Genomic DNA, 24,833 nt, shown 5'->3' with positions numbered 1-24,833 from the left:
ACTAGCTCGATTTGCAGTAGGGTTTTGGAACATACACTGTACTCGAACATTACGTAGTAACTCGAAGAAAACAATTTATTGACACACAGTCAGCAAGGATTCAGAAAGCATCGTTCTTGTGAAACACAACTAGCTCTTTATACTCTTGAAGTAATGAGTGCTATCGACAGGGGATGTCAAATTGATGCCATATTTTTAGATTTCCAGAAGGTTTTCGACACCGTTCCTCACAAGCGTCTTCTAACCAAACTGCGTGCCTGTGGAATATCGCCTCAGTTGTTCGACTAGATTCGTGACTTCCTGTCAGAAACGTTACAGTTCGCAGAAATAGATGGAAAGTCATCGAGTAAAACGGAAGTAATATCCGGCGTTCCCCAAGGAAGCGTTATAAACCTGATCTATATTAGCGACATAGGAGACAATCTGAGTAGCCGTCTTAGATTTTTTGCAGATGATGCTGTCATTTACCGTCTTGTTAAGTCATCAGATAACCAATACGAATTGCAAAATGATTTACATACGATATCTCTATGGTGCGAAAAGTGGCAGCTGACCGTAAATAAGGAAATGTGTGAAGTTATTCACATGAGTACTAAAAGAAATCCACTAAGTTTCGATTACGCGATAAGTCACACAGATTCAACTAAATACTTTGGGATTACAATTACAAATAACCTAAATTGGAATGATCACATAGATAATATTGTGGGCAGAGCAAACCAAAGACTGCGATTCATTGGCAGAACACTTAGAAGGTGCAACAGGTCTACTAAAGAGACTGTTTACACCACGCTTGTCCGCCCTATTCTGGAGTATTGCTGAGCGGTGTGGGATCCGCATCAGGTGGGACTGACGGATGACATCGAAAAAGTACAAAGAAGGGCAGCTCGTTTTGTATTATTGCGAAATGGGGGAGATATGTCCGTAGACATGATACGTGAATTGGAGTGGCAATCGTTTTTCGTTGCGTTCTCATGAAAATTCAATCACCAGTTTTTTCCTCCGATTTCCAAAACATTCCGTTGTCAGCCACCTACATAAGGGGAATGATCATAACGATAAAATAGGAGAAATCAGGGCTCGCAAAGAAAAATTTAAGTGCTCGTTTTTCCCGCGTGCCTTTCGATAGTGGAACGGTACAGAGACAGCTTGAAGGTGGTTCATTGAACCCTCTGCCAGGCACTTTATTGTGAATAACAAAGTAATCACGTAGATGATGCAGATGTAACTTCATGCCCATCGTAAAAGAAATTTAAAAATGCACATTTCGTGAATTGTTGTTCACTTTTACTCACAACATACTTTTTAAAAGACTTACTGATGTGTGGGTAAGGTCCTGAACAGGGAATAGCCCACCTATATTGGGGACGTTGAAATTTGCTACTAAGACTTAAATTTCTGGGTTAAGTTTAACGGAAAAATTCAAAAAAAAAATAATGAAATCTGGTCAAAAAATTCATGAGAAACAATAAATATCTTTTCAAAATTTTAAAATATGAAATATCTAACCAGATTATATTTTCAAAAGGTGGTCATAAAATACGCCACTCGTCATTAGTACTGCGAGGGTTAAATGTGATCTTTCTGGGAAACAGTTCGGAATAGGGCACCATGTCCATATGAAGTTCCTTGTTTAGAACCACTAATACAAACAACCCACAAAGCATGTACACTTCCTCCTGATTCACCTTTTATATCTAAAGAAGCAGAAATAATTCTCTTTGCTGATGATCTAAGTATTATTATCAAGCCTAATGGAGTAATTTCAACACTTGAAACCACGGTCGCAGGTTCGAATCCTGCCTCAGGCATGGATGTCTGTGATGTCCTTAGATTAGTTAGGTTTAAGTAGTTCTAAGTCTAGGAGATGATGACCTCTGATGTTAAGTCCCATAGAGCTTAGAGCCATTTGAACAGTTTTTTGAAACTACGATGATAATCTAAAACAATATGGGTTAATTGTCTTATTTTTTATTCACTTACAAAAACAGCACTAACATTCATACATACAATATAATACTAGAAGCAGAAATGATTTACATCATCCAGCCTTACTATATATATATATATATATATATATATATATATATATATATATATATATATATATATATATATATATGTGTGTGTGTGTGTGTGTGTGTGTGTGTGTGTGGTTGAGAGAGAGAGAGAGCGACTTAAGAGGAGTTAAAGAGAGGAAGAGAGAGACATTGAACGTAATTCAGTATACATCGATGTATATAAAAAAAAAGCTGTAAAGTACATAAAAGACGAGGTGTACAGGTATTAGTGTCAGTGCTCTCAAAAAACAGCTGACATTGTAAAACTGAAAAAAACTCCAGGGCCCGATGGAACACCTATCAGATTCTGTTCAAAATTTCCACTTGAGTTCGCTCATCTTCTAACATAATTTCTCGAATAAAAACCCATGCCAAATAGTTGGAAGAAAGCACAGTTCGCACCTATCTACGAGAAGGATAACTTAAGTGATCTACAAAACTAGCGTCCAGTATCTTTGACATAAATTTGTTCTAGAATCTTGGAACGTATTCTGAGCTCAAATGTAATGAGCTCTCTCGAAAAGAATGATTTCCTCCATACCAATCAGCATGGACTCCGAAAAAATCGGTCATGTGGAACTCAACTCGCCCTTTTCTTATATGTCATCTTGAAGGCCATGGACCAAGGCAGTCAGAAAGATGCAATATTTCTCGATGTTCGAAAATCATTTGACTCAGTATTGCATTTACGCTTACCATAGGGAGTACGATCGCATGTGGTACCAAACGAAATTTCTGATTGGATTGGGGACTTATTGGTAGGTACGGAGCAGGTAGTTATCTTGGATGAAGAGTCATCGATAGATGTAGAAGTAACTTTGGATGTTCCCAGGGAAGTGTGGTGGCATCCTTGTTGCTCATGTTGTATATTAATGGCCTTCCAGGCAATATTAATAGTTTTCGCAGTTAATGCGCATATCTACAATGAAGCTCTAACTGAAATCAGGTGCAAAAATATTCAGTGAGATCTTGATGAAATTCAAAGTCATGGGTACGATGGAACAAGAAAAACTGCAAAAGTAATAATTTAAGAAGAAATGCCTTGAATGTGATGACGAGCACAAATCATAATATCATAACGAAACATAATACCCAGTTGCCAAACAAATAAATTATTTCAGAGATTAAAGAATATTTACGTTAGAAATGTACGAACTGTTGTTAATTTTGTATACTATTAGTAATGTTTTTGGAGACAATGTGGTATGCATGCTGTTGATGATCCTACTTAAGAACTCCACATGGAGTGAATTCCACTCTTTTTGTAAAATAACTCTCAGCGTTAACAGGTTTGTGGAGGAAGTCTGTGTGGAAAAATGGGTCTCCCAAGAGTACCCCAAATACATTATATAGGATCAGTATCGGTAAATCGAGCTAGCCACTCACAGCGCTGAATTGTTTGCTCTTAAGATTTTCATTCATAGTATGAGTAACACTTGGGCGATCATTGTCTCCTAGTTGGACAGAATTATCATTCAGTACCCAGGTCTACTAATGAGTCTATGTGTCACAGATAACCTGTCTATAGATGATCACACCCACAGACCACATAGGAAGGTGTAAAGGACTGTGAGTCGAAAGAATGAATTATACCCCAGGCACTTCCTCGAATTGGCGGTTTATCGTAATGGATTACAACTTCTCATCAACTCAGAATTATCTTACCACCACTTTCTAGGTCAAACTGAGATTCTTCTGCAAAACCAAATGCCATTAACATCTAGTGCAGCATAAGTGGTAACTTTCATGAACAGTTAGCGATATTCGTGTGGCTGTTTGCCTAATATACACTCTCTTGTCAAAAGTATCCAGACACCAACTGGTGGACTTCAACATTGAGTGTGTTCATGCTCCATCATTATTTTGCTCACAAACTACCGATCACCGCAGAATGTCTTCGTTAGTTTGAAACCATCATCAGAGTTAAGAAAAAAGTGAGAATTTAGACTCCAAAGAAAAAACGTGTAAGTTAAGCAATTTCTTTTAGCTTAATGGACAAATTAAACGACTTGAGAGCATCACTCATGTTCATACCAGTGTCTGTAGATAAATGCCATGAACATGTGTATTACAAACATTTCAGACTTGTGAAATAACATTACACAATATAGCCTTTCATGCCATTTGCTCACATGTCGGAAAAAACACAAATGTTTTACAGTCGACAACAACAACGTATTTTTCAAGAGGACTTTGCTGTTTTGTACACTATGGCAGGTCCCGTTTTACCAGTGCGATGCTATATCACAGTGGTGTTTACGAGCCTGCCTTGTATTAGAACCTCGTGCAAGATTTTACCACATTTCTCTCTTCCGATCCAACGAAAACAGATACCGTCTGTGTGATTACATTTGATAGTTTTCCTTCATAACTCCCCTCTCCCAACCTGTCTCTTAAGTTTCTGTCATACAGCAGACAATAATTCGCAATAGCAGCAGGTTCTTGCGTTCTAGTTTTGTAAGCACTTTGGTCTTCAAGGCCTGTTTCACGCAATCTGCTCTATAATTACAGGTTATGAAGTATGAAATAATATAGGAAATGTGGTAACACCTTTTTTTAAACACGCAGTCGTGACCATAATAATAAAAGCAATCATGATTCCACGAGAATAGGTACAGCTGATTTTTGTTAGTTTTATGAGAAAAATCTGTGTGGTTTCGAGAGAACTGTATGCATCCAAACTTCAACCAGTTATACCACTCCTTGTAATAGAATCTCCTACAAGATTTTATCATGTCTCTCTCTTCCAATATATCTAAAAACGTGCCTGAATGTTAACATCTAGCATATTAGATATACATGTGTCGTTCCACTGGAGCAGGTGGTCAGTGGTTGAAATTGCTTGCACAGACTTGCATAAAGTTTTGTCAACTGTACTGGACGAAGACCATATCCAACTGGCTATCAATCACAAAAGAGGGTTCCTGTATTGTTCCTTTATAAGTAGATTAATATATTGTTTTTTCAGCTGTAACACATCTAAGCAATGTATGTCTACAGCTTTGTGCACTACTATGAACTTTGTTTCTCTACCATGACTTCGAGGTCTGTGTCAGATGCTAAACTGACATTAACACATTTCGATCCACTGGCTCGCACAGAAAGCTGAACATCAAATGCTGTAAACTATGCAGTTCCCACAACACACAGGTTGGAAGAAATAAATGTGACAAAAATGCGGAAGACATCCCAACATATGGAAACTGGAAGAGTGTGCATCATTGTGCATCATTGTAGAGCATTTTCAACATCTATCTGAAGATGATGCCCTACACAGTTAATCTCACCTTCCACAGTGATTGGGTAGCATATGTCTCAGTTTTCTGTTTCGAAGAGCATTGTTTCTAATTTTGCAGTCATGGACATGATTACTGTTCCAGTTTTGACCATCGCTGGAAGGTACTGTTCACATATGCATGAGGTAATAGTGTAGTAGTCCAGGGTTTAGTGACACTAGATATTGAGCATCAGTAACAGAGTGGATCAAAGGTCATTATTTTGTCAGGGGAAGGAAGCGACACTTTTTTGATGGTGGTGTGGGCTCTTTCCTTGGTTCAGTGGATGAGGCGTGACTGAAATATTGGTGGTTCCACTAACAGTCATTTATTGAGACATAAGACCCTTTAAAAAAACAGACTAATTCATTGTCTTTTAACTCGCTCAGTTCCTCACAGCAGTGGAGTGGCAGAGTTGTAGCGTGCGGACTCCAGTGACAGCTGATGCAGTGACGGCTTGTGTCGCAGTGGCACACTGGTGGCTTATTCATCTATTCAGTAGAATGCCCGTGACTCACTGCGGCAGTAGCGTGGTCTTCTTCTTGCGAATTCATCGTTGCATTACAAACTAGGGACTACAGCGAGGAATGGAGTGCTCTGTCCCAGAATCAAACCATCGACCTTCAAGTTCAGCGTCTTCTGGCGAAGTTCATCAACCCCTAAGTTCACAGGTGATCCATTTGATGAGACCGCAGTCCCTTTGTCCTCACCAGTCACCTGGGTAAGTACCACATGAAATTATATCTGGTAACACCTGGAATGCCGTTTCCTGTTGACCTATTGGCATGGTACTGACATCTTCTTCTGTCGAGCAGCATGGTGGCTAAGTTGGTGTGGTGGAGTATGACATCCACTGACAACCATTGGTCCACCCATCCAGGTGATATTTCTTCATGTCTTCTTTCTCCCTTCGAAGGACCTGCAGCCGGCAGCGGTGGACGTGCGCTTCTAGGCACTTCAGTCCAGAACCGCGTGACTGCTACAGTCGCAGGTTCGAATCCTGCCTCGGGCATGGATGTGTTAGGTTTAAATAGTTCTAAGTTCTAGGGGACTGATGACCTCAGATGTTGAATCCCATAGTGCTCAGAGCCATTTGAACCATTTTTGAAGGACCTTCCAAAGAACCACCTCAAAGGATCACCACATTCCCGTTTGTCAAAGATATTTATTCGGTGCTTTTGCCAATGTCGCTAAGTTTCTAGAGTGGCGACTGACTCTTTGGTCATTGATCTATGCTTCTCATGTTGGACATAAATGTGACCAATGTCTGCATAAGAGCCGGATTTCCATTGTTTTACCACTATCCTGGTGTGGTCAGGCACTGCCGTGTCATCTCCTCCGCATCGCCAAATACATCATGCACATGAGTTCAGTATGCTGACAGTTCCTGGAACATTGACTACTGATGTGTGAACAGCGATTCTGTAGTTGGGCAGAAACATGACCAATGTCACACAAGTGCCAGCTTTCCTCGTTAGACTGCTGCTGCTTACGAATATTGTGGCTTAACGTGTCAACGTCTCTAAATGTCCACTTAACCAATAATAAGTCTTTACATATTTTTCTGATTTGAACAACCATAAATAAGACATAATTATTACACATAATTATTATACACTCCGCAGTAGAAATAAAAAGAGGTACTGTTATCTTATTGGTGGAAAAAAACATGTGGAAGGCATTGCAGCCTATAGAAATAGGATGAGTCTGGAGCATTGAGGGATGCTTCCAAACAACTGTCTGAAACTGGTGATCTATACATTTAATCCCATGCTCCACAGTGACAAGTAGCAGATATCCGGTGTTCTGCCAAGACTATCAGCATCTCACCCAAGTGGTGTCAGTCAGTCATTATGTGGTAATCAACAATGTACCCATGGACAGATGGATGGGAAAGACACCGTTGATATGGGATGATGCATTTTAATACGCACTGCAGTTGATAAAAGGATCAGTTTTAGCAATTTTGCCAGTTGTTCCGTCATTTCAAAACCAGCCAGTGACACAACAGATTGCTTCCTAATTTCTGTATCGTCGCTAAATCACCCGTCGACTATTTGGCGGCCGGCCGGAGTGGCCGAGCGGTTCTAGGCGCTTCAGTCTGGAACCACGCGACTGCTACGGTCGCAGGTTCGAATCCTGCCTAGGGCATGGATGTGTGTGTCGTCCTAAGGTTAGTTAGGTTTAAGTAGATCTAAGTTCTAGAGTACTGATGACCTCAGATGTTAAGTCCCATAGTGCTCAGAGTCATTTGAACCATTTTGACTATTTTGGTACTACCATATACTAGTTTGAGAATGCAGGTGGATGAAGGTGCAATACATCCATTCGGTCATATACACCATACACTAGATTGCGAATGCAGATAGATGTCTGTGCACTACGTCCATTGGTCAGCCGGCCGAAGTGGCCGTGCCGTTAAAGGCGCTGCAGTCTGGAACCGCAAGACCGCTACGGTCGCAGGTTCGAATCCTGCCTCGGGAATTGATGTTTGTGATGTCCTTAGGTTAGTTAGGTTTAGCTAGTTCTAAGTTCTAGGGGACTAATGACCTCAGCAGTTGAGTCCCATAGTGCTCAGAGCCATTTTTTTCCATTGGTCATATACATCAGGCTGTACTAGTTGTTCCATAATTTCAGCGGCAGCCAGTGACACAGCAGAATGCTTTCCAGTTTCTGTATCATCGCTAAATCACCCCTCCACTGCTTTGCAAGTGCCATATACTAGATTACGAGTGCAGATAGATGACTGTGCAGTAGGTAATTCGGTCATATACATCAAAGTATACCAGGCAGCATCCTATACCGGTACAGCACATCAATCAAAGTGCAGAATTTACGATTACGACTGGCCATCAGAGAATTCGCACATTCGTAGGACAGATCTCTCCAACATTGTCCTTGACCAATCCTTTCTGCAACACCAATCTTACCCACGGTACGCATCCAAATGCACAAGATATCTCCAGATCCGTGGATGTCGTGGAGGGTAGCACCTGGCCGCAGCTCGTGGTCGTGCGGTAGCGTTCTCGCTTCCCTCGCCCGGGTTCCCGGGTTCGATTCCCGGCGGGGTCAGGGATTTTCTCTGCCTCGTGATGCCTAGGTGTTGTGTGATGTCCTTAGGTTAGTTAGGTTTAAGTGGTTCTAAGTTCTAGGGGACTGATGACCATAGCTGTTAAGTCCCATAGTGCTCAGAGCCATTTGAACCATTTGGTAGCACCTCTTATCAGTGTATAGTAGACATGAGAGTGTTGCAGTGATATAACAGACAGTGAAGAAGAAACGTGTGGTTTATACATGATGGAGCTCCAGACGGATGGAGTTTGAAACATTACACGTAAATAAACTGTGCTATCGGTTCTGAAGTATTGTTCTACTGGAGTCAGTACCAGGAAGGTACAGGCATGAGAGAAATGATTGTAGAGCATAAACACACATTTACGGCTACACGGTTCTGCACCTTAAAATGCTATATTGGTGAAGCCATATGGTTTCCGATGTATTAGTCATGCAGAATGCAACGCTCTTAATACTCTAATAAAGGATATATTTGTCCAACTTCAGACATACAATGATCATGCAAGTGTGAGGCTTTAAAATGATAAGATTACTTTTTTCTACACTATTCTGGTGTCCTAGGAAAGCATAGTCAGTGTATATCAGCCACTTGGGCTGCTTATAAAGTAGGTAGAACGAAGTCAGGAGACTGCTGTTCTGTATCTTAGGAAATTAATGGATTTTATACGTCTTTTTAAGTCAGAAACGTATGTACTCTCAATCACACGTCCCACGTCAGTCGTGCTTATTATTAGTCGTGGTATCGGTTTTGACAGATGCGGCTGTGTCTCACTAGGAAATAGAGTGAGGAGAAAACGAAATGAATATTTTCCATGGCTGATACACTGAGGTACTACCCACGCCCTGCTTCACGAAAATTCCCACGAAAAAGCAGCAATTTCTTATGAAGGAGTGACCATCACAATCAGTAGCCAAAGGAGATGTAATGGTGTTGTTGCTGTTTACAGTAGCATTACCATGGCTCTGGTAGCATTCCTCTTGCACGAGGAAGTCCTGGTCTGATGTTAGGTAGTTTTGCTCATGTGTAGAACAATACAGCAGTTTCATCCTAGCAATGTGTCGACTGCAATTGGCATTCTGGAACGTGAGAGTTTCCCTTCCCCGTACCTACAGAGCGCGCAAACCAGGCAAGGTAATTTATAGACGAACAATTAGCAAGTTATGTTTTCGAACCGCAACTGTCTGCCACTGGCAGCTCTACATGCAAACATATAGAGACTATGCATACATGTTACCAGCCGCGAAGTCTGGATTTGAACGATTTGTACGTTATTTTCGACAGTGCTAGAGCCCCGCAAATAGAGAAAGGCTCTTCGCAAAACCATTCGGTACGGGATGTAAGCACATTTAAATTCATCCTGCTAAAGAGCATAACATCTTCGATGGAAGTTGTATTACCGACATTTTGTAACAATATTGCCTAGATTCTACAGTAACAACAAAATACCAAGGCATCCTGCTGCGCCTATCACATCTTTTATACTCTTAAAGATCCACGGTGACAGTACATAATCAACGCAATTCCGCTACTTTGTGTGCTAGATGTCCATTGGATGGAACGCCACATTTGTTGGATGATATAGTATAGCACTGCAGTCAAAAGAACCCTGTCACTCACAATCATATAGTCTACAGATGCAGTGCATTTGCTCTATTTTCTGTATGTGTGTAGGCGAATGTCATAGATGGCTGCCATAAATTTCATCCAGTCCTCTCGCTAGGAGATCCATCTTCGAACCCTATCCCAGATGTACTGCATTGCGGATCACCCTCTAGACACCGTTTTGGGTATTAATGTGTGGTCGATCAACCAGCCAGAGGACAGGGACGCTTTTATTGGAGCCATCCACAACACACTCATGGACACAGACATGCAAAAAATAGAGCTAATTGCATTGCATCTGTAGACTATTTGGTCGTGAGTGCTATGTGTAATTAGGCACGACCTTTATGATTAATTAAGTAATTAGGACCGATCTCTACTTCAGTTTCCCAACCAAAATAAATAAAGGACACTAACCTAACCATCCTTTCCTGATCTGTATATTTTTATTTATTTATTCTTCATAATGACAGCCTCTTGTCTAAAAAGCTAAAATACGCCATACAAATCGCATTTCCTCGGATAGTTATAAGTTACCTATTAAGTATTTATTTTTGTTACCTAATATTTGTTTTAAAAAAAAGAGAGAGATTAAAAAACACTACAACTACTTCTACTACTGCAAAACTCCATTAAATGCCTTAACGATTTACCCAAGTACTAATCTACTTCAAGCACTAGAATTTGTTCTCTGTTTCTTCAGTTATTTTAGTGCATTTAACTTGTGCGTGGTTGTTCCCGCTACTGGATCCGCCCTCATGGTACCCCAGTCAAAAGAGATAGCCTGATGGATTCCTTGGGCGTGGGGCAGCACGTCAGCAGCGTTTCCACTGTAGCGAGTAATTCCGCCTGTCACTGTTACTTCCTAAAGTCCACACTTCCATGATCACTTGCACCAACGCAATGTGGATTCTTGGTACAAGATTTCACTTAGTGGTCGCCAACCTCAGTCATCTTCTCTCCATCTGCAGATAATGTTGTCCAGCCAAGACGGTAGTGTGACGACTTATGGTTGAATGCTCCGTGAAGTCTTCCTTGGCCTTCCTGGATACTGCGCCTACAGTATCGTCCATGATGCGCCAGGTCGACTCACTCTTTAGTGCTGCTTTGGGATCCTACATCGCCGGCCGCGGTGGTCTAGCGGTTCTAGGCGCTCAGTCCGGAACCGCGCGACTGCTACGGTCGCAGATTCGAATCCTGCCTCGGGCATGGATGTGTGTGGTGTCCTTAGGTTAGTTAGGTTTATGTAGTTCTAAGTTCTAGGGGACTGATGACCACAGATGTTAAGTCCCATAGTGCTCAGAGCCATTTGAACCATTTTTTTGGGATCCTACATCCTTATCACCTGACGTCCATAACCTGCTGCATCTTCATAGAGCGCGGAGTCCCACAATGTGTGTTCTGGTGTGCCCACATTGCCGCACGGGCAGCTATCATTCATCTGTCTTCTGATTTTGTCCAGACACGTGGCATAAGGGCCATGGCCAGTCAGGTAATGTATCAGTCCATTCGATGGGTTAAGAAATCCAATTTTTAATCTCTCTCTGATGTCAGGGAGAAATTCATATGTTCTCCTGCGAGTGCCTGAAGTGTCCCATTCATTTTGCCACAGTTGTAATATGCGATCTTTTATTGCCTTTTTCGAACTGGCCTCGGTTCCAAGCAGCCTTCGTATTTTCATTCGATTACCTTTCTTTAACCAGTAAAGGCTCCCCTTTTCCTAATTTCCAAGTCCAGTGGGCATTTTCCTAGAATTACTAACCATTCGGCATGGTGCTTAGAAGCACGCTGGCTTCTCCAGCAGCAGTCTATGAGCCCATATCCTACAGCTGATGCAATATAGATTGGTCGTATACTCTGTCTTCAAGGGAAACCGAAGTTTGATATTTGCAATGGTTATAATTTTATTCATTACACTGGTACCTTTCCTGCCTGTATCTTCTACACGATGTGCAAAGTTACGACGTTCGTCGAGAAATACCCCTAGATATCTAGTTACTGCGCTTCTTCTAATCGTTATATAATTTTATTTTATTTTAGGGTTTCTTATTAGGTTACCTTTCAGCAGGGCAAATGTTGTTTTGTGAGGTGCTAGTGGCAACCTAACACTTCGACACCATTCCTCAAGTTCGTGGAGGCTCGCATTACATTTGTGTTCTATAATTCTTCTTGAGTCATGCTCGTCCGGTATAGCTTCCTAGCTCTTCTTGTTTCGCATCTTAATTTCTGCAGCGCCTCTGTCCATATGCAAGGTACTCCTTTAGAATGATCTCTGCTGATAGGTATCGATGCCTCCATTGCTCTATGTATAGTCACTGTCAGTTCTTGAAGTTTAACATCTATTCTATCTCCCAAGGATGGAGTTCTTCCCAATTAGCTTTCTTGATCTTTTATTTGGGCCTTATGCGCATGTTTTCTGTGCCGTCTTGGAATCTCCTTCAAGTGATGGTGTAGCTTCCATGTGTTTCAACCATTCGCAGAAAAGACTGTCTAAAAGTTCTTATCAAAGAACTGTTGCATGATTATTTGGCACTGAAGGTCAACTAACTAAATACTTCAACAAACATCAAGATCTGTACCACGGAAATTTTGGGTTTATCGAAAGCTGAATCTCCTCCTACAGCACCAAAAGAAACTAGTCGTCATGGAAGATGCTACTGCTGTGTTAGGAGGGAAAAGAGACCAGAGAGATTAGTGGCAATATGTGCAAAAGATATGCGTGCCAGAATTTTGTCGAAGCATACTCGTGCAGCGAGTACGGTGAAAATAATAACCATCTTCGCCTTGCCACGTGGGCACAAACACCTAAATTATCTTTGTGTTGGTTTGCTGTTGATTTTGATGACGACAACAGTGTTCACTAAACTGTTCCCACTAACTCACTCTCTGCCCTACCTTCCTATTCATAACGAATCCCACTTCCGTTATACCATTTTCTGCTGCTTTTGATATTACCCCATACTCATATGACCAGAAATCCTTGTCTTCTTTCCATTTCACGTTACTGACCCTCGCTATATCTATATTGAGCCATAGCACTTCCCTTTTCCAGATTTTCTAGCTTCCCTACCACTTTCAAACATCTGAAATTCCACACCCCAAATAGTAGAACGTTATAATTTGGTTCGTATATTTATGCAGATAGTAATTCCCTTTTTTGTACACCAAACGGGTTCAGTTTTATCCAGTTAAACTGTCATTCATCTGAAAATAACACATATTTTACAATTCTGTTTAAGATCCAAAGACAACTCATTTACCAACTTATTGACAGTGTTCTTTTCGTCATTTGTTCCCTGCGTACATTGGGATGTGCTGTTTGTTTGTACATATTGCGTGAAATATCATCTTCAGCGCCGGTTTTAATCTCCTTCAGGTATGCAGTTTATGAAAACATAAAAAAGTTGCACTTAAGTAACACAAAACATCTAACATGCTAACCTGAGGTAGACAAATCAATCACTGCATTAGTTAATTTCAGGGAGTCCCCTACATACCTTTTGTTAAAACAAAAGCAAACGCTTTTCATTCAGGATTACAGACTTAGTGACTACAGAACAGTAAGAAACACTACTCAGCTAATAAATTATTTACAAGACATTAAAATTTCATGAACAACAGCACGGCTATTCTTTGACGAAGAAAGCTTGTAGCCTGTGTAGCTGTTAATATAATCATGAAACTTTTAGAAGAAAACAGTATGGTAAATCTTAAGTATTGAAGTTGGTATCTCAACGGATTTTGAATATAGCTTGGATTGTTACGTTCAGGAAGAAAATGGCTCTGAGCACTATGGGACTTTTTAACATCTGAGGTCATCAGTCCCCTAGAACTTAGAACTACTTAAACCTAACTAACCTAAGGACATCACACACATCCATGCCCGAGGCAGGATTCGAACCTGCGACCGTAGCAGTCGCTCGCGTTCAGGAAGAAGTTCTATTTCTGGATTGACTTATTTCAAGAATACTATTCAAACAGTGAACCGAGTAGGAGAAACGAATGACATAGTATGCTGGTAGATGAACCTCATAACTGATTACAACACTCATAAAGAAATAAATCGAGTACATTAGACAAGAGACCTTAAGAAAAGTCTACCATTGCGACGTTTTTAACGTTTACAGGACACCCACGACGACAGATAATACGATAAATGCAATTTCCAACCATCCCCAAAAATACAATCTGCAGTTAGATCCATGCCGCTGTATCTAAGTAGAATACCAAGGGTGTAGCTTACGCCGTTCTTCCTTTACGTAATACTCTCAGCTACACGTGTTTACAATGTAAGAGGAAATACTCACAGGAAAGATCGGTGAAATTCCTTTACTTGTTACCCAATGAATTACGTAAACAATGGTATTTACTTCTTTTTCTTCACATTCCGTTCTTCTGGTTATTTTCTTTTATATCATTAGAGGTGCCAAGGAAATCGTGTATTGCAAGTAGTACGGGGCGAGTATGTTACCTCATGTCCGCAGCTCTTGGTATTGCGGTAGCGTTCTCGCTTCCCACCTACGGGGTCCCGGGTTCGATTCCCGACGGGGTCAGGGATTTTTACCTGCCCCGAGATGACTGGGTGTTGTTGTGTCGTCTTCATCATCATTCATTCCCGTTATGGTCGGAGGAAAAGCAATGGCAAACAACCTCCGCTAGGACCTTGCCTAGTCGGTGGTGCAGGTCTCCCGCATCGTCCCCTACGCTCCTCAGAGTATGGCACATCATCATCATGCTGCATTATGTTTATTTTCTTCTTCTTCTTCATTTCGAGAATTACGCAATATGCCTGTTCCAACTTCTCGATTTTAAGATCACCTTTTCCTAGGTCTTCCAACGTCTCTTTTGTACCTAAAGGCTTGTAGTTGTTTACAGTCACTAAACTTCTGTCTTCTTCCATAGGTTGTTGCTTCCACGTTGTCGGGTAAGTTAAATATTTTTATTTCTTCCCGTATTTCTTATTTCTTATAAGATCCCTCCCTGAGTAACATTTGACTGTTCTTAAAAAGACCATTTCAGCCGACTGTACGCCGCTTCTGTGTTTCGTTTTTCAGTTCAAGACTAACTGCCATTGAGAATGAGAGGCAAAGCCGTTTTTCTTCTAAAACTTTAATTTCGTGTCTTTCCTCATCTTATTTTTTAAGTTTTTATTTATAGTTCCATACATGTGCTGAACTTTAATAATTTTGTTATGAATATCATTATAGTTTTTTAAGTTGATACCGCACCCTACATATGCGGAGTTGGAGACTTGTTACAGTGCGTTGTCTAAAATAAGAAATTTCTTTCAATTGCTTCATCTTCATTTGTTTGCTAAACATGCTACTGCATCCCTACAACTGATAGTTTTGTATGTAGCTGTATGTCTCAAGTCGGTAAAATTTTGGGACCAAATCTGGGCCATACTAAAACTACTTTCTTTCTGCCAGTTAAAGTGCTTGGTGCAATACCTTGCAAGGACTATGCATATTAGAAAATTACAGTGTTAAAACTGACTTTTGGCATGAGGGCTAGCTTGCACGAAAGGTAATTTTAAGGTTTAATTTATCATGCTTGTAAAGCGCCGACCAATAGGTATCACTATTCTACGCAGGACAGGTAAAAATGTAAACCAAAACGCATCTCATAGACACGATTCCACTGTTTAATAATAGCCCTTAGTTAGCTGACTTTGGGGCTTGCCCCTTGCATTTGTATTATGTGATCTCTATAACCTCTTTCACAGTTTCTTTCTTTTAAGGTCATCAGAGAAAGAGCGATGACAGCTGATAGGGAAGACTCCTACCTCTATGACAACTACTGGTGTTTCTCAGTCTCTGTCATTCTCTTGTATCCCGTGCGACCCCATATTACAACCGTCCTGTTTCACTAACAATCAAACTAACATTATATTTCTTAAAAGTATTAATGTCACTCTTCAATCTTCTGTACACCTATTTCCAAGTATCTAAACACTGCAGAGAGTACTGGAGACCCTCGTGATGCCGCCAGACCACTGTGCTTATTGATTCACTGGATGTCGTAAAGGAGAGCCAGGAGATTAGCACAGTCGCATTTTCTATGTCTTCTAAGCCGGACCACTGTTTCTCTGCCAATCGATCTTATGAGAGTTAGTGACTTTCTGCCCAGTTCCTCCATCGAGGAAGTACTGGAAGCAGGGCCTGCGATTTCACTTGTTTGTCTACAAGATCCTCATCGGTCTTTGTGAAGGGGAGATCTTGACGTAGAATCGAGTCCCTCGTATGGCGCGGGTTCTTAAAATTTTCTATTACTTTTCGGTACTTGTTTTGTATGGACCATCAACGACGTACAGACAACACAAAAATATGGAAAACCCATGGATCATCTTCCACGCAAAGCAACTGAGCTGTGCTGCTGCTCGTGTAGGAGCTGTTGCTAGGTTGGCATCGTTTAGTTGGTATGGTTACGGTTGTCGTCTTCTTCTTGTGTTCACTGGCGCCACTCGGTTTGCAAGCGTTATCCGTCCGCTAGCGGCAGCAGCGGTGGTTATCGATATCTAGTAACGGTGGTAGTACCCGTGGAGCGACGTTGTGGTGTTTCTGTGTCGTGTGAGCCGGCAGTTCGTTTGGGGACGGACGAGCAGCCAGGTCCGTGCAGCACGAGCACGCGCCGGGGCCACTGGTGGCACGCATGCACTGCTGGATGGAAGGGCTGTAGTCGCAGGGGATACAACCTCGTTGTTAACCGGACCCAGAAAGTTCAAGTTGAGTGAACCTTTATTCAAGTGGTGAAACCTTCGCCATTGTGAGATCTCGCCATTTGCTTGCGTGTTGCTGTTCGCAGTGTCGCCAAGACGAAGAGGAGCGAGTGGAGCGTTTGGGTAAGGCGAATCTAATTAGTATTCCCCCACTTCTTATGATTAATTGTTGCATTCTATACGTTATTATTTGTGAAATTCAACCAGTGGTATTTTTCCTGCCTAGTGGTCGCTGACGTCCCAGTTACCTGCCCAGGAGCTTAGTGTATGTTACGGCAGTGTACTTTTCCTCGCCTTGCCGTTGCTGTCCGGTAAGGCGTGTAGTTGAACAGCTTCCTTGATTTGTGGGCCAGGTGGTGTTTTTTATTTTTTTCCTACTCTGGTAGTAGTGGTTCCTTTGTACTTCTGGATGCTCTAAACACCGGAGTCTGAAGACGTAGTGCTAAATGCCGGTTCCGGCTTGGGTGTGTTATTCCATCACTGCATTTGTCATAGCACGTTAGGTAGATTCGGCAAATGACTATGGATCACGCGTTTAAACTGCCACTAGTCTGAGTTACCGTTTCGTGAAGTGAATGCAACGCTTGGCTGCCTGTCTCATCGCTTGCGAAGTTTTGAGATATTCACCCAGGTCAATCCTTGGAGCAACGTCTGCGGCCCCCTCTCTTAATATGATCAGATTTGATGACTGTTTTTTTTTAAAATATTGTAATGAATGTAATTTTAAGTTTTAAGATGTTTAACTGGTTCTTAAAAGGATTGATAGTCAGGCCTTCAGCCGTGAAACAGTTTTAAATTATTACTATTGGAGCCTTCAGGCGAGAGGTAGTTGCATTTGTTGTCATTAAGGCCTTCAGCAGTGAGTGTTATTTGTCTTAAAATTTTAATTAGACAATTGTACTCTAGCAGTGAGGTTTTGATGAGTGTTCTTTAAAAATACTTTAATAACTGTAATTGCAAGTTGAAGAAGTTAACTGGTTCTTAAAGGATTGCTGTTCAGACGTTCAGCCGTTAAACAGTTTTTTAATTATTGCTATTGGGGCCTTCAGACAAGAAAGAGTTTGACTTCGTTGTCATTAAGGCCTTCAGCCATGGGTGTTACTTGTCTTAAAATTTTAATTAGACAATTGTATTCTAGCAGTGAGATTTTGATGACTGTTCTTTTAAAAATATTTTAATAACTGTAATTGCTGATTGAAGTCAGTTTAACTGGCTCTTAAGATTACTGTTCAGGCCTTCAGCCGTGAAACAGTTTTAAATTATCACTATTGGGGCCTTCAGCAGAGAAAGAGTTTGAATTTGTTGTCATTAAGACCTTCAGCCGTGAAACACTTATTAGTTTATTGTCACTTTTCATTTGTTGTTATTTCCAAGCAAAGTGTACGTGACTGAAAAATAAACTAACCAACAGTAATTGATTTCGGTCCAGCCCACAATCGCAACCCAATCCTGCCTTCCTTGGTACCAAGTCTCAGAAACATTTACGCGGCTGTTGTTACTTTTATGTACGTCACAAATGACATGTAGCAAGAACATAGAATGAAGTAGTTCATACGTGAAGCGATCACATTATCTTGATGTAATGAATCTGCCTTTTTCTAAACAAAGCACGTTAACTGCAAACTACACTTAAAGTGTCAGTGATACAACAGTCAAAGAGACTCGAAACCTTAGAAACACTGAACTTCCTGTAGGCTTGGCCGGCAGCGCTCCTGGGAGAATTCAGTATTTCGCCTGTGTCATTCTGCAGGAAGGTGAGCTTCACAACAAAAGTTGTTTCCAGTAATCGTGAAATGACGTTAGTTATGCAGAAATTTTCAAGCAAGGAGTGCACATTCATACACATGTACGTCTGGTTGACGGCAACGGCGAAGCAGCGTTTCGACTATGCAAGGAGGTGGTTTCCAAAAATGAAAGTTTTTCTGTCGGTATACGTTTAAGAAAGGAGGGATCCCCCGCGTCATGTAACAACGAAGAAGCCGCGTATCTGAGGAAAGAAGAGGGCATGCTAGGTATGGAAGAGGAAGAACCACGGGCAAGCATTTGAAACATATCAAATCGATACAGAGGACCCCGTTTTCTGTTCTATACGTATCATAGGCAGGATCTACAAAAACGTGTGCCTGTAGACTCTGAAAAGCAAATTAATTTCTGCTTCCATCAGATGGTTCTGACAAGCATACATGAATGATGGCTCATTGCCGGAGAACGTCCCATTTCCTGATGAAGCGGCTTCTCCACATGAAGGGTTTTTCCAATGCACACGATGCTTTTATCTGGTAACAGGGGAATCCTACGCCTCAGCAGAAAGATACGGTGAAGTAGGATTACTTATGCGGAATTTATAGTGACAAAATAATTCATGTTTGCTTCATACGATATGACAAAGTGAAGATCCAGTAACTGAGTTCGAGAAAGATTACACGAAAACCGTTATTAGCTGAAATGAACACGCTATTTGCCTTCTGTTTCTTAGATTTCCTATTCCAGTTGCAGGTTTGCATTCACTAGCAGAGAGCATTGTGATGCGTCACGGAAAACTCACCTGCTATATCCACTAAACAAATTATCAAGACTCGTCGCGCACGGCTGCTTATTCAGACTGCCTATTCGATAACTGTGCATGCCATTTCCGCCCAAAAACTGTTTGTGTATACAAAAAAAACTTTCATATTAATTGTTCACTCAGCCGTCGGTAAAAAAGACGAATTTTCCTTTGCAAATTGTCCGTACTTTCTACATGTAATATTTACGTACGCATCGAAAATAATCACTGCATATGTTACTGAGACATGGGTTAATAGCACGACAAATTATGGATTGGGTTATATCAAGACTCATTCGTATTCGTGACCAGATAGAGTGCGTTCTGCAGGCTGACGAAGAATATGGGTTGTGTATCAACAAACGACACATCGCTGTAGGAAGCGATACATATCAGGGAGAGCACATTACGGGCAGTTCATTCGTCCATCTAATTTTCAGTGTGTGCAAGATCCATTGGAGAACTTTCCCCGATGAGCTGTTATTTAACTTTATCTTCTGTCTTATGTACAGATGAGTCAACATTTGGAAGAGATGAAATGGTAGACTTTTTCAGTCATTGTTGGTAGCCAGTTGAAAATCCTTATGGTACAGATCAGACTACAAACCGGAGACCCTTGCCCTTCCCAATAAGTAGCAGTTCGTGTTAATGCAAAGCAGAGATCCAGAGTATTTCAGTTGCATAATCAATGGTGTCTTTGGTGATAGATAGCACGTTTCCCGATCTCGAGCGTATGGAGTGTCATCTAAAGCAATTGTTTATCTGGAAAACATTCAACGTAGCATTAAAGTATGCACTTCGGCACAGTCGTTTGTACAGATGGAACACTCAGTCACTCGACAACTACACGCGTGTGTGAAAGCGAGCGGCGAGCATTTTGAAAATGTGTTTTGTGTTTCTAACGTGACAAATTCGTACAGTCTTCTTTCACGAACAAAGTGTGTGCTACAAGTGTAACTTTTGTGTGCAGTATCCGCCTCCAGTGCTTCTTATTCCCCCTGTGTTCAAAGACTGACGGAAGCTATAGAAATAACACGTTCCTACTGTTCTTTCAGGCAATACGACAACGACGGTGTCCACGAGGTATGTGGTGGAAAGCGTTCGTGGCCGCGATGTGGTGCGCATCGTCACCATGAAGGTCGACTTCACCGTCGCATCCATGCACATCCACCTCTACAACCTGTTCAACGGCAACAAGGTGTTAGGTGAGTCACTAATTATCTTGCTCCGTGACAACGTGATGAAAGTACTGTGTACTTCATCTACATCTACATCTACATTTATACTCCGCAAGCCATCCAACGGTGTGTGGCGGAGGGCACTTTACGTGCCACTGTCATTACCTCCCTTTCCTCTTCCAGTCGCGTATGGTTCGCGGGAAGAACGACTGTCTGAAAGCCTCCGTGCGTGCTCGAATCTCTCTAATTTTACATTCGTGATCTCCTCGGGAGGTATAAGTAGGGGGAAGCAATATATTCGATACCTCATCCAGAAACGCACCCTCTCGAAACCTGGCGAGCAAGCTACACCGCGATGCAGAGCGCCTCTCTTGCAGAGTCTGCCACTTGAGTTTATTAAACATCTCCGTAACGCTATCACGGTTACCAAATAACCCTGTGACGAAACGCGCCGCTCTTCTTTGGATATTCTCTATCTCCTCCGTCAAACCGATCTGGTACGGATCCCACACTGATGAGCAATACTCAAGTATAGGTCGAACGAGTGTTTTGTAAGCCACCTCCTTTGTTGATGGACTACATTCTCTAAGCACTCTCCCAATGAATCTCAACCTGGTACCCGCCTTACCAACAATTAATTTTATATGATCATTCCACTTCAAATCGTTCCGCACGCATACTCCCAGATATTTTACAGAAGTAACTGCTACCAGTGTTTGTTCCGCTATCATATAATCATACAATAAAGAATCCTTCTTTCTATGTATTCGCAATACATTACATTTGTCAGTGTTAAGGGACAGTTGCCACTCCCTGCACCAAGTGCCTATCCGCTGCAGATGTTCCTGCATTTCACTACAATTTTCTAATGCTGCAACTTCTCTGTATACTACAGCATCATCCGCGAAAAGCCGCATGGAACTTCCGACACTATCTACTAGGTCATTTATATATATTGTGAAAAGCAATGGTCCCATAACACTCCCCTGTGGCACGCCAGAGGTTACTTTAACGTCTGTAGACGTCTCTCCATTGATAACAACATGCTGTGTTCTGTTTGCTAACAACTCTTCAATCCAGCCACACAGCTGGTCTGATATTCCGTAGGCTCTTACTTTTTTATCAGGCGACAGTGCGGAACTGTATCGAACGCCTTCCGGAAGTCAAGAAAAATAGCATCTACCTGGGAGCCTGTATCTAATATTTTCTGGGTCTCATGAACAAATAAAGCGAGTTGGGTCTCACACGATCGCTGTTTCCGGAATCCATGCTGATTCCTACATAGTAGATTCTGGGTTTCCAAAAACGACATGATACTCGAGCAAAAAACATGTTCTAAAATTCTACAACAGATCGACGTCAGAGATATAGGTCTATAGTTTTGCGCATCTGCTCGACGACCCTTCTTGAAGACTGGGACTACCTGTGCTCTTTTCCAATCATTTGGAACCCTCCGTTCCTCTAGAGACTTGCGGTACACGGCTGTTATAGTTCAATTCTTTTATCTTGGCGGCTCGCGCATGCCCGCCCAGACGCGGGAGATTGCTGCGTTGCCAGTTGCACACGACGCACGCGCCAATAGGAGCAGCCCCATAGTATAGCATAGTTCGCAAGCTTACGTGTAGGGGGGAGCGCGCAGTTCATGAAGTAAAGCCACCACGGTCGCATTAACCCTTTCGCTGCTACAAAGACTTGCTCCCTGCATTCCGCGCTGTGCGCGATTTTCTCACTGCACTGCTCGCCTGTGCAGACACATCGTGTTCCGACTGCTTTGACACTCTTATCAATCGATTCCACAAAAACTATTTGGCCCAAAAATTAGATTTTTACACATCTTCTTGACTGATACCTTCCCCCATAAATGACTTAATTTTGTTTCGATGTTAAACGCAGTTATTATGCAGCATTAAATATAGTAAACCACTGCACGAAATTTTGATGAGTTTGCAGAGGTAAAAGTCCATAGAGTATACTTTCTGTATGGTCGATTTTAGTTGCCACAATGTTGAGAATGAAATGTGGACAAGATACCTAAATTTCATATAAAATTTACTGTATAACAATAGCTCATTTAAGAAGCACATAGGTGTCGTATGTAATATTGATAAATATTCCGTCTTTCGCGACTGTAACAAAAGTTTTACTTACACTGAGCACGTTTGGCTTTATTTTAAAGCACTTCAATCAATCAAAAGGAAGTGGACAAAATACATTAAACAAAACTGTGGACTTACAAAAACATTAGGACTTGAATATACCGTCTATCAGTGAAGTGCTCTGAGCTATGTCAAATATAATTTTTGTGTGTGGCACACACAAACATCATTTATTTGCTAAAACACTGATCTGCCAACACAAACGTTGAATATTGTGTTAACGCAGCACAGAACTACGAAAGGTGACTTGGCAATGGAGGAGACAAAATACTGTCCACTGAAGATGCTTCAAAAGAGAGAAACGCGTCTGGTCTAAATAAGTCCCTTATTACAATTGCAGAAGAGGAATATATTTCAGTACCATTGGTAAAACTGCGACTGTGAAACAAAAACGAGAAAGAGAACATGAGTACCATTGTGTGTGTGCCATACCTTTCCTTGATTGAAGTGGTTTAAAATAAAGTCAAACGCGTCCGGTGTAAATAATACTTTTATTACAGTCGCAAAAGACGGAATATTTCTCAATATTACGTACGACACCTATGTCGTACTTAAATTAAATGAGATATTGTTATACAGTAAATTTTATATGAAATTTAGGTATCTTGTCCACATTTCATTCTCATTATTGTGGCAACTAAAATCGACCATACAGAAAGTAAACGCTATGGACTTCTACCTCTGCAAACTCTTCAAAATTTCGTGCAATGGTTTACTACATTTAATGCTGCATAATAACTGCGTTGAACATCGAAACAAAATTAAGTCATTTATGGGGGGAAGGTATCAGTCAAGAAGACGTGTAAAAATCAAATTTTTGGGCCAAATAGTATTGTGAAATCGAATGATAAGTGTGTCAAAGCAGACACCATGTGTCTGCACAGGCGAGCAGTACAGTGATGACAAAATCGCGCACAGCGCGGAATGCGGGGAGCACATGTCTGCAGCAGCGAAAGGGTTAATGAAGAGACAAAGCACTAGAAATTTCAAAAAATTGCATTCAAACGAATATAATTCGTGAAGTAAGGCACTTCGATATTGTTTTTAAATAATAAAATATTAAGCATCATAAGGGTTTGAGCTCAAACCTTTCGCGTAGCAGCCCAACACCTTAATCGTTACGCTAACGCACCTCGTCTGACTACATAACGCCATGAGGACTATAACACGTCACACACAATACTGACAAACACTGTTGGTATGGCTATGAATTATTCACGCTTCGTCGAAGTACAATATGAAATAAACAATTACCGCTGTTCTTTATTGCGAAAAAGCGGTTTGTGAGAGTGATACAAACACCTTTCCTTGCTATCGCCTGAATTAGGAGTCTTATTGCTTGTTTGGTTTAATTAGTTAATAGAATATGAAGCAATTGGTATAAAGAATGCTTTTTCCAAACTTTCTATAAAAGAATGTCGGCTATCAAGACATTGCTTTTGTTCTATTACTTTATTTATGACTGAACTTTTCTAAAACTGAAGACACTCGTCCATGCTCTGCACTGCAGTCGAGATGTGGCAACGTCGTTCTCTGTTCATTGGCTGACTGTGTTTTGTGACGTCAGATGCGCAGAACGAACCTAAACTCGGCCGCCAACATAAATGACGCGCACTTTAGAAGGGGGGCAAGTTCTTTCGCATACTCTGAATCGAATTGGTATCCCGTGGACTTCATCTGTCCACCTGTCTGTGCTTGTAAAGAACAGTCATATGAAATGAGAACTGACTGATTCTACATGAAACACAAACATGTGAGAGAGAAAAAAGTGAATGATAATTTCTCTGATGCTACTTCGATAGTTTTCCTAGCAGCTTTGGTCAGTTATCGACGTACTCATGTTATCTGTATGTTAGGTGTGTTGAATACCTATCGGGCGTTTTCTTATAACGTTAGCTTTATTCACGAATGCGATCAGTGTCTTACGAAAGTCCCCTAAATGTCGAAAGTGACGAACCGTTTACAAACTGTGTGAGGATATATAAGGGACACGGTAATCTATGGAAATTTTTGTGCTGCATGGTTGTCCTCCGCTCATTTACTTGAGAACAAACTATTTATAGCAAAACTGAGACTGTCAATATTTAATTGAGATTTTATTCGAAAATTGTTGATTTTTAACGTGAAACAGTGGGATGTTGTGGTAAAAATAAAGAAAACAATACAGATTTACCAGATAGCGCTAGAAAACGCTATTTTCTCAACAAAAAGATAAAAAAGAAC

At 41.2% G+C, this 24,833-nt stretch overlaps 1 protein-coding gene across 1 annotated transcript in view; it reads left to right on the top strand.

Moving 5' to 3' along the window:
• Positions 1–24,833, top strand: part of LOC124777097 (protein takeout-like) — a 117,592-nt gene that overhangs the window by 77,770 nt on the left and 14,989 nt on the right. The window contains exon 5 of the mRNA XM_047252378.1: positions 20,332–20,481. Coding sequence (XP_047108334.1) covers positions 20,332–20,481 — 150 coding nt within the window. The remainder of the gene's footprint in view (positions 1–20,331; positions 20,482–24,833) is intronic.

The sequence above is a fragment of the Schistocerca piceifrons genome, chromosome 2 (assembly GCF_021461385.2).
Source record: "Schistocerca piceifrons isolate TAMUIC-IGC-003096 chromosome 2, iqSchPice1.1, whole genome shotgun sequence".
Classification (NCBI taxonomy): Eukaryota; Metazoa; Arthropoda; class Insecta; order Orthoptera; family Acrididae; genus Schistocerca; species Schistocerca piceifrons.
This window is presented reverse-complemented; position numbering and strand designations above follow the sequence as displayed.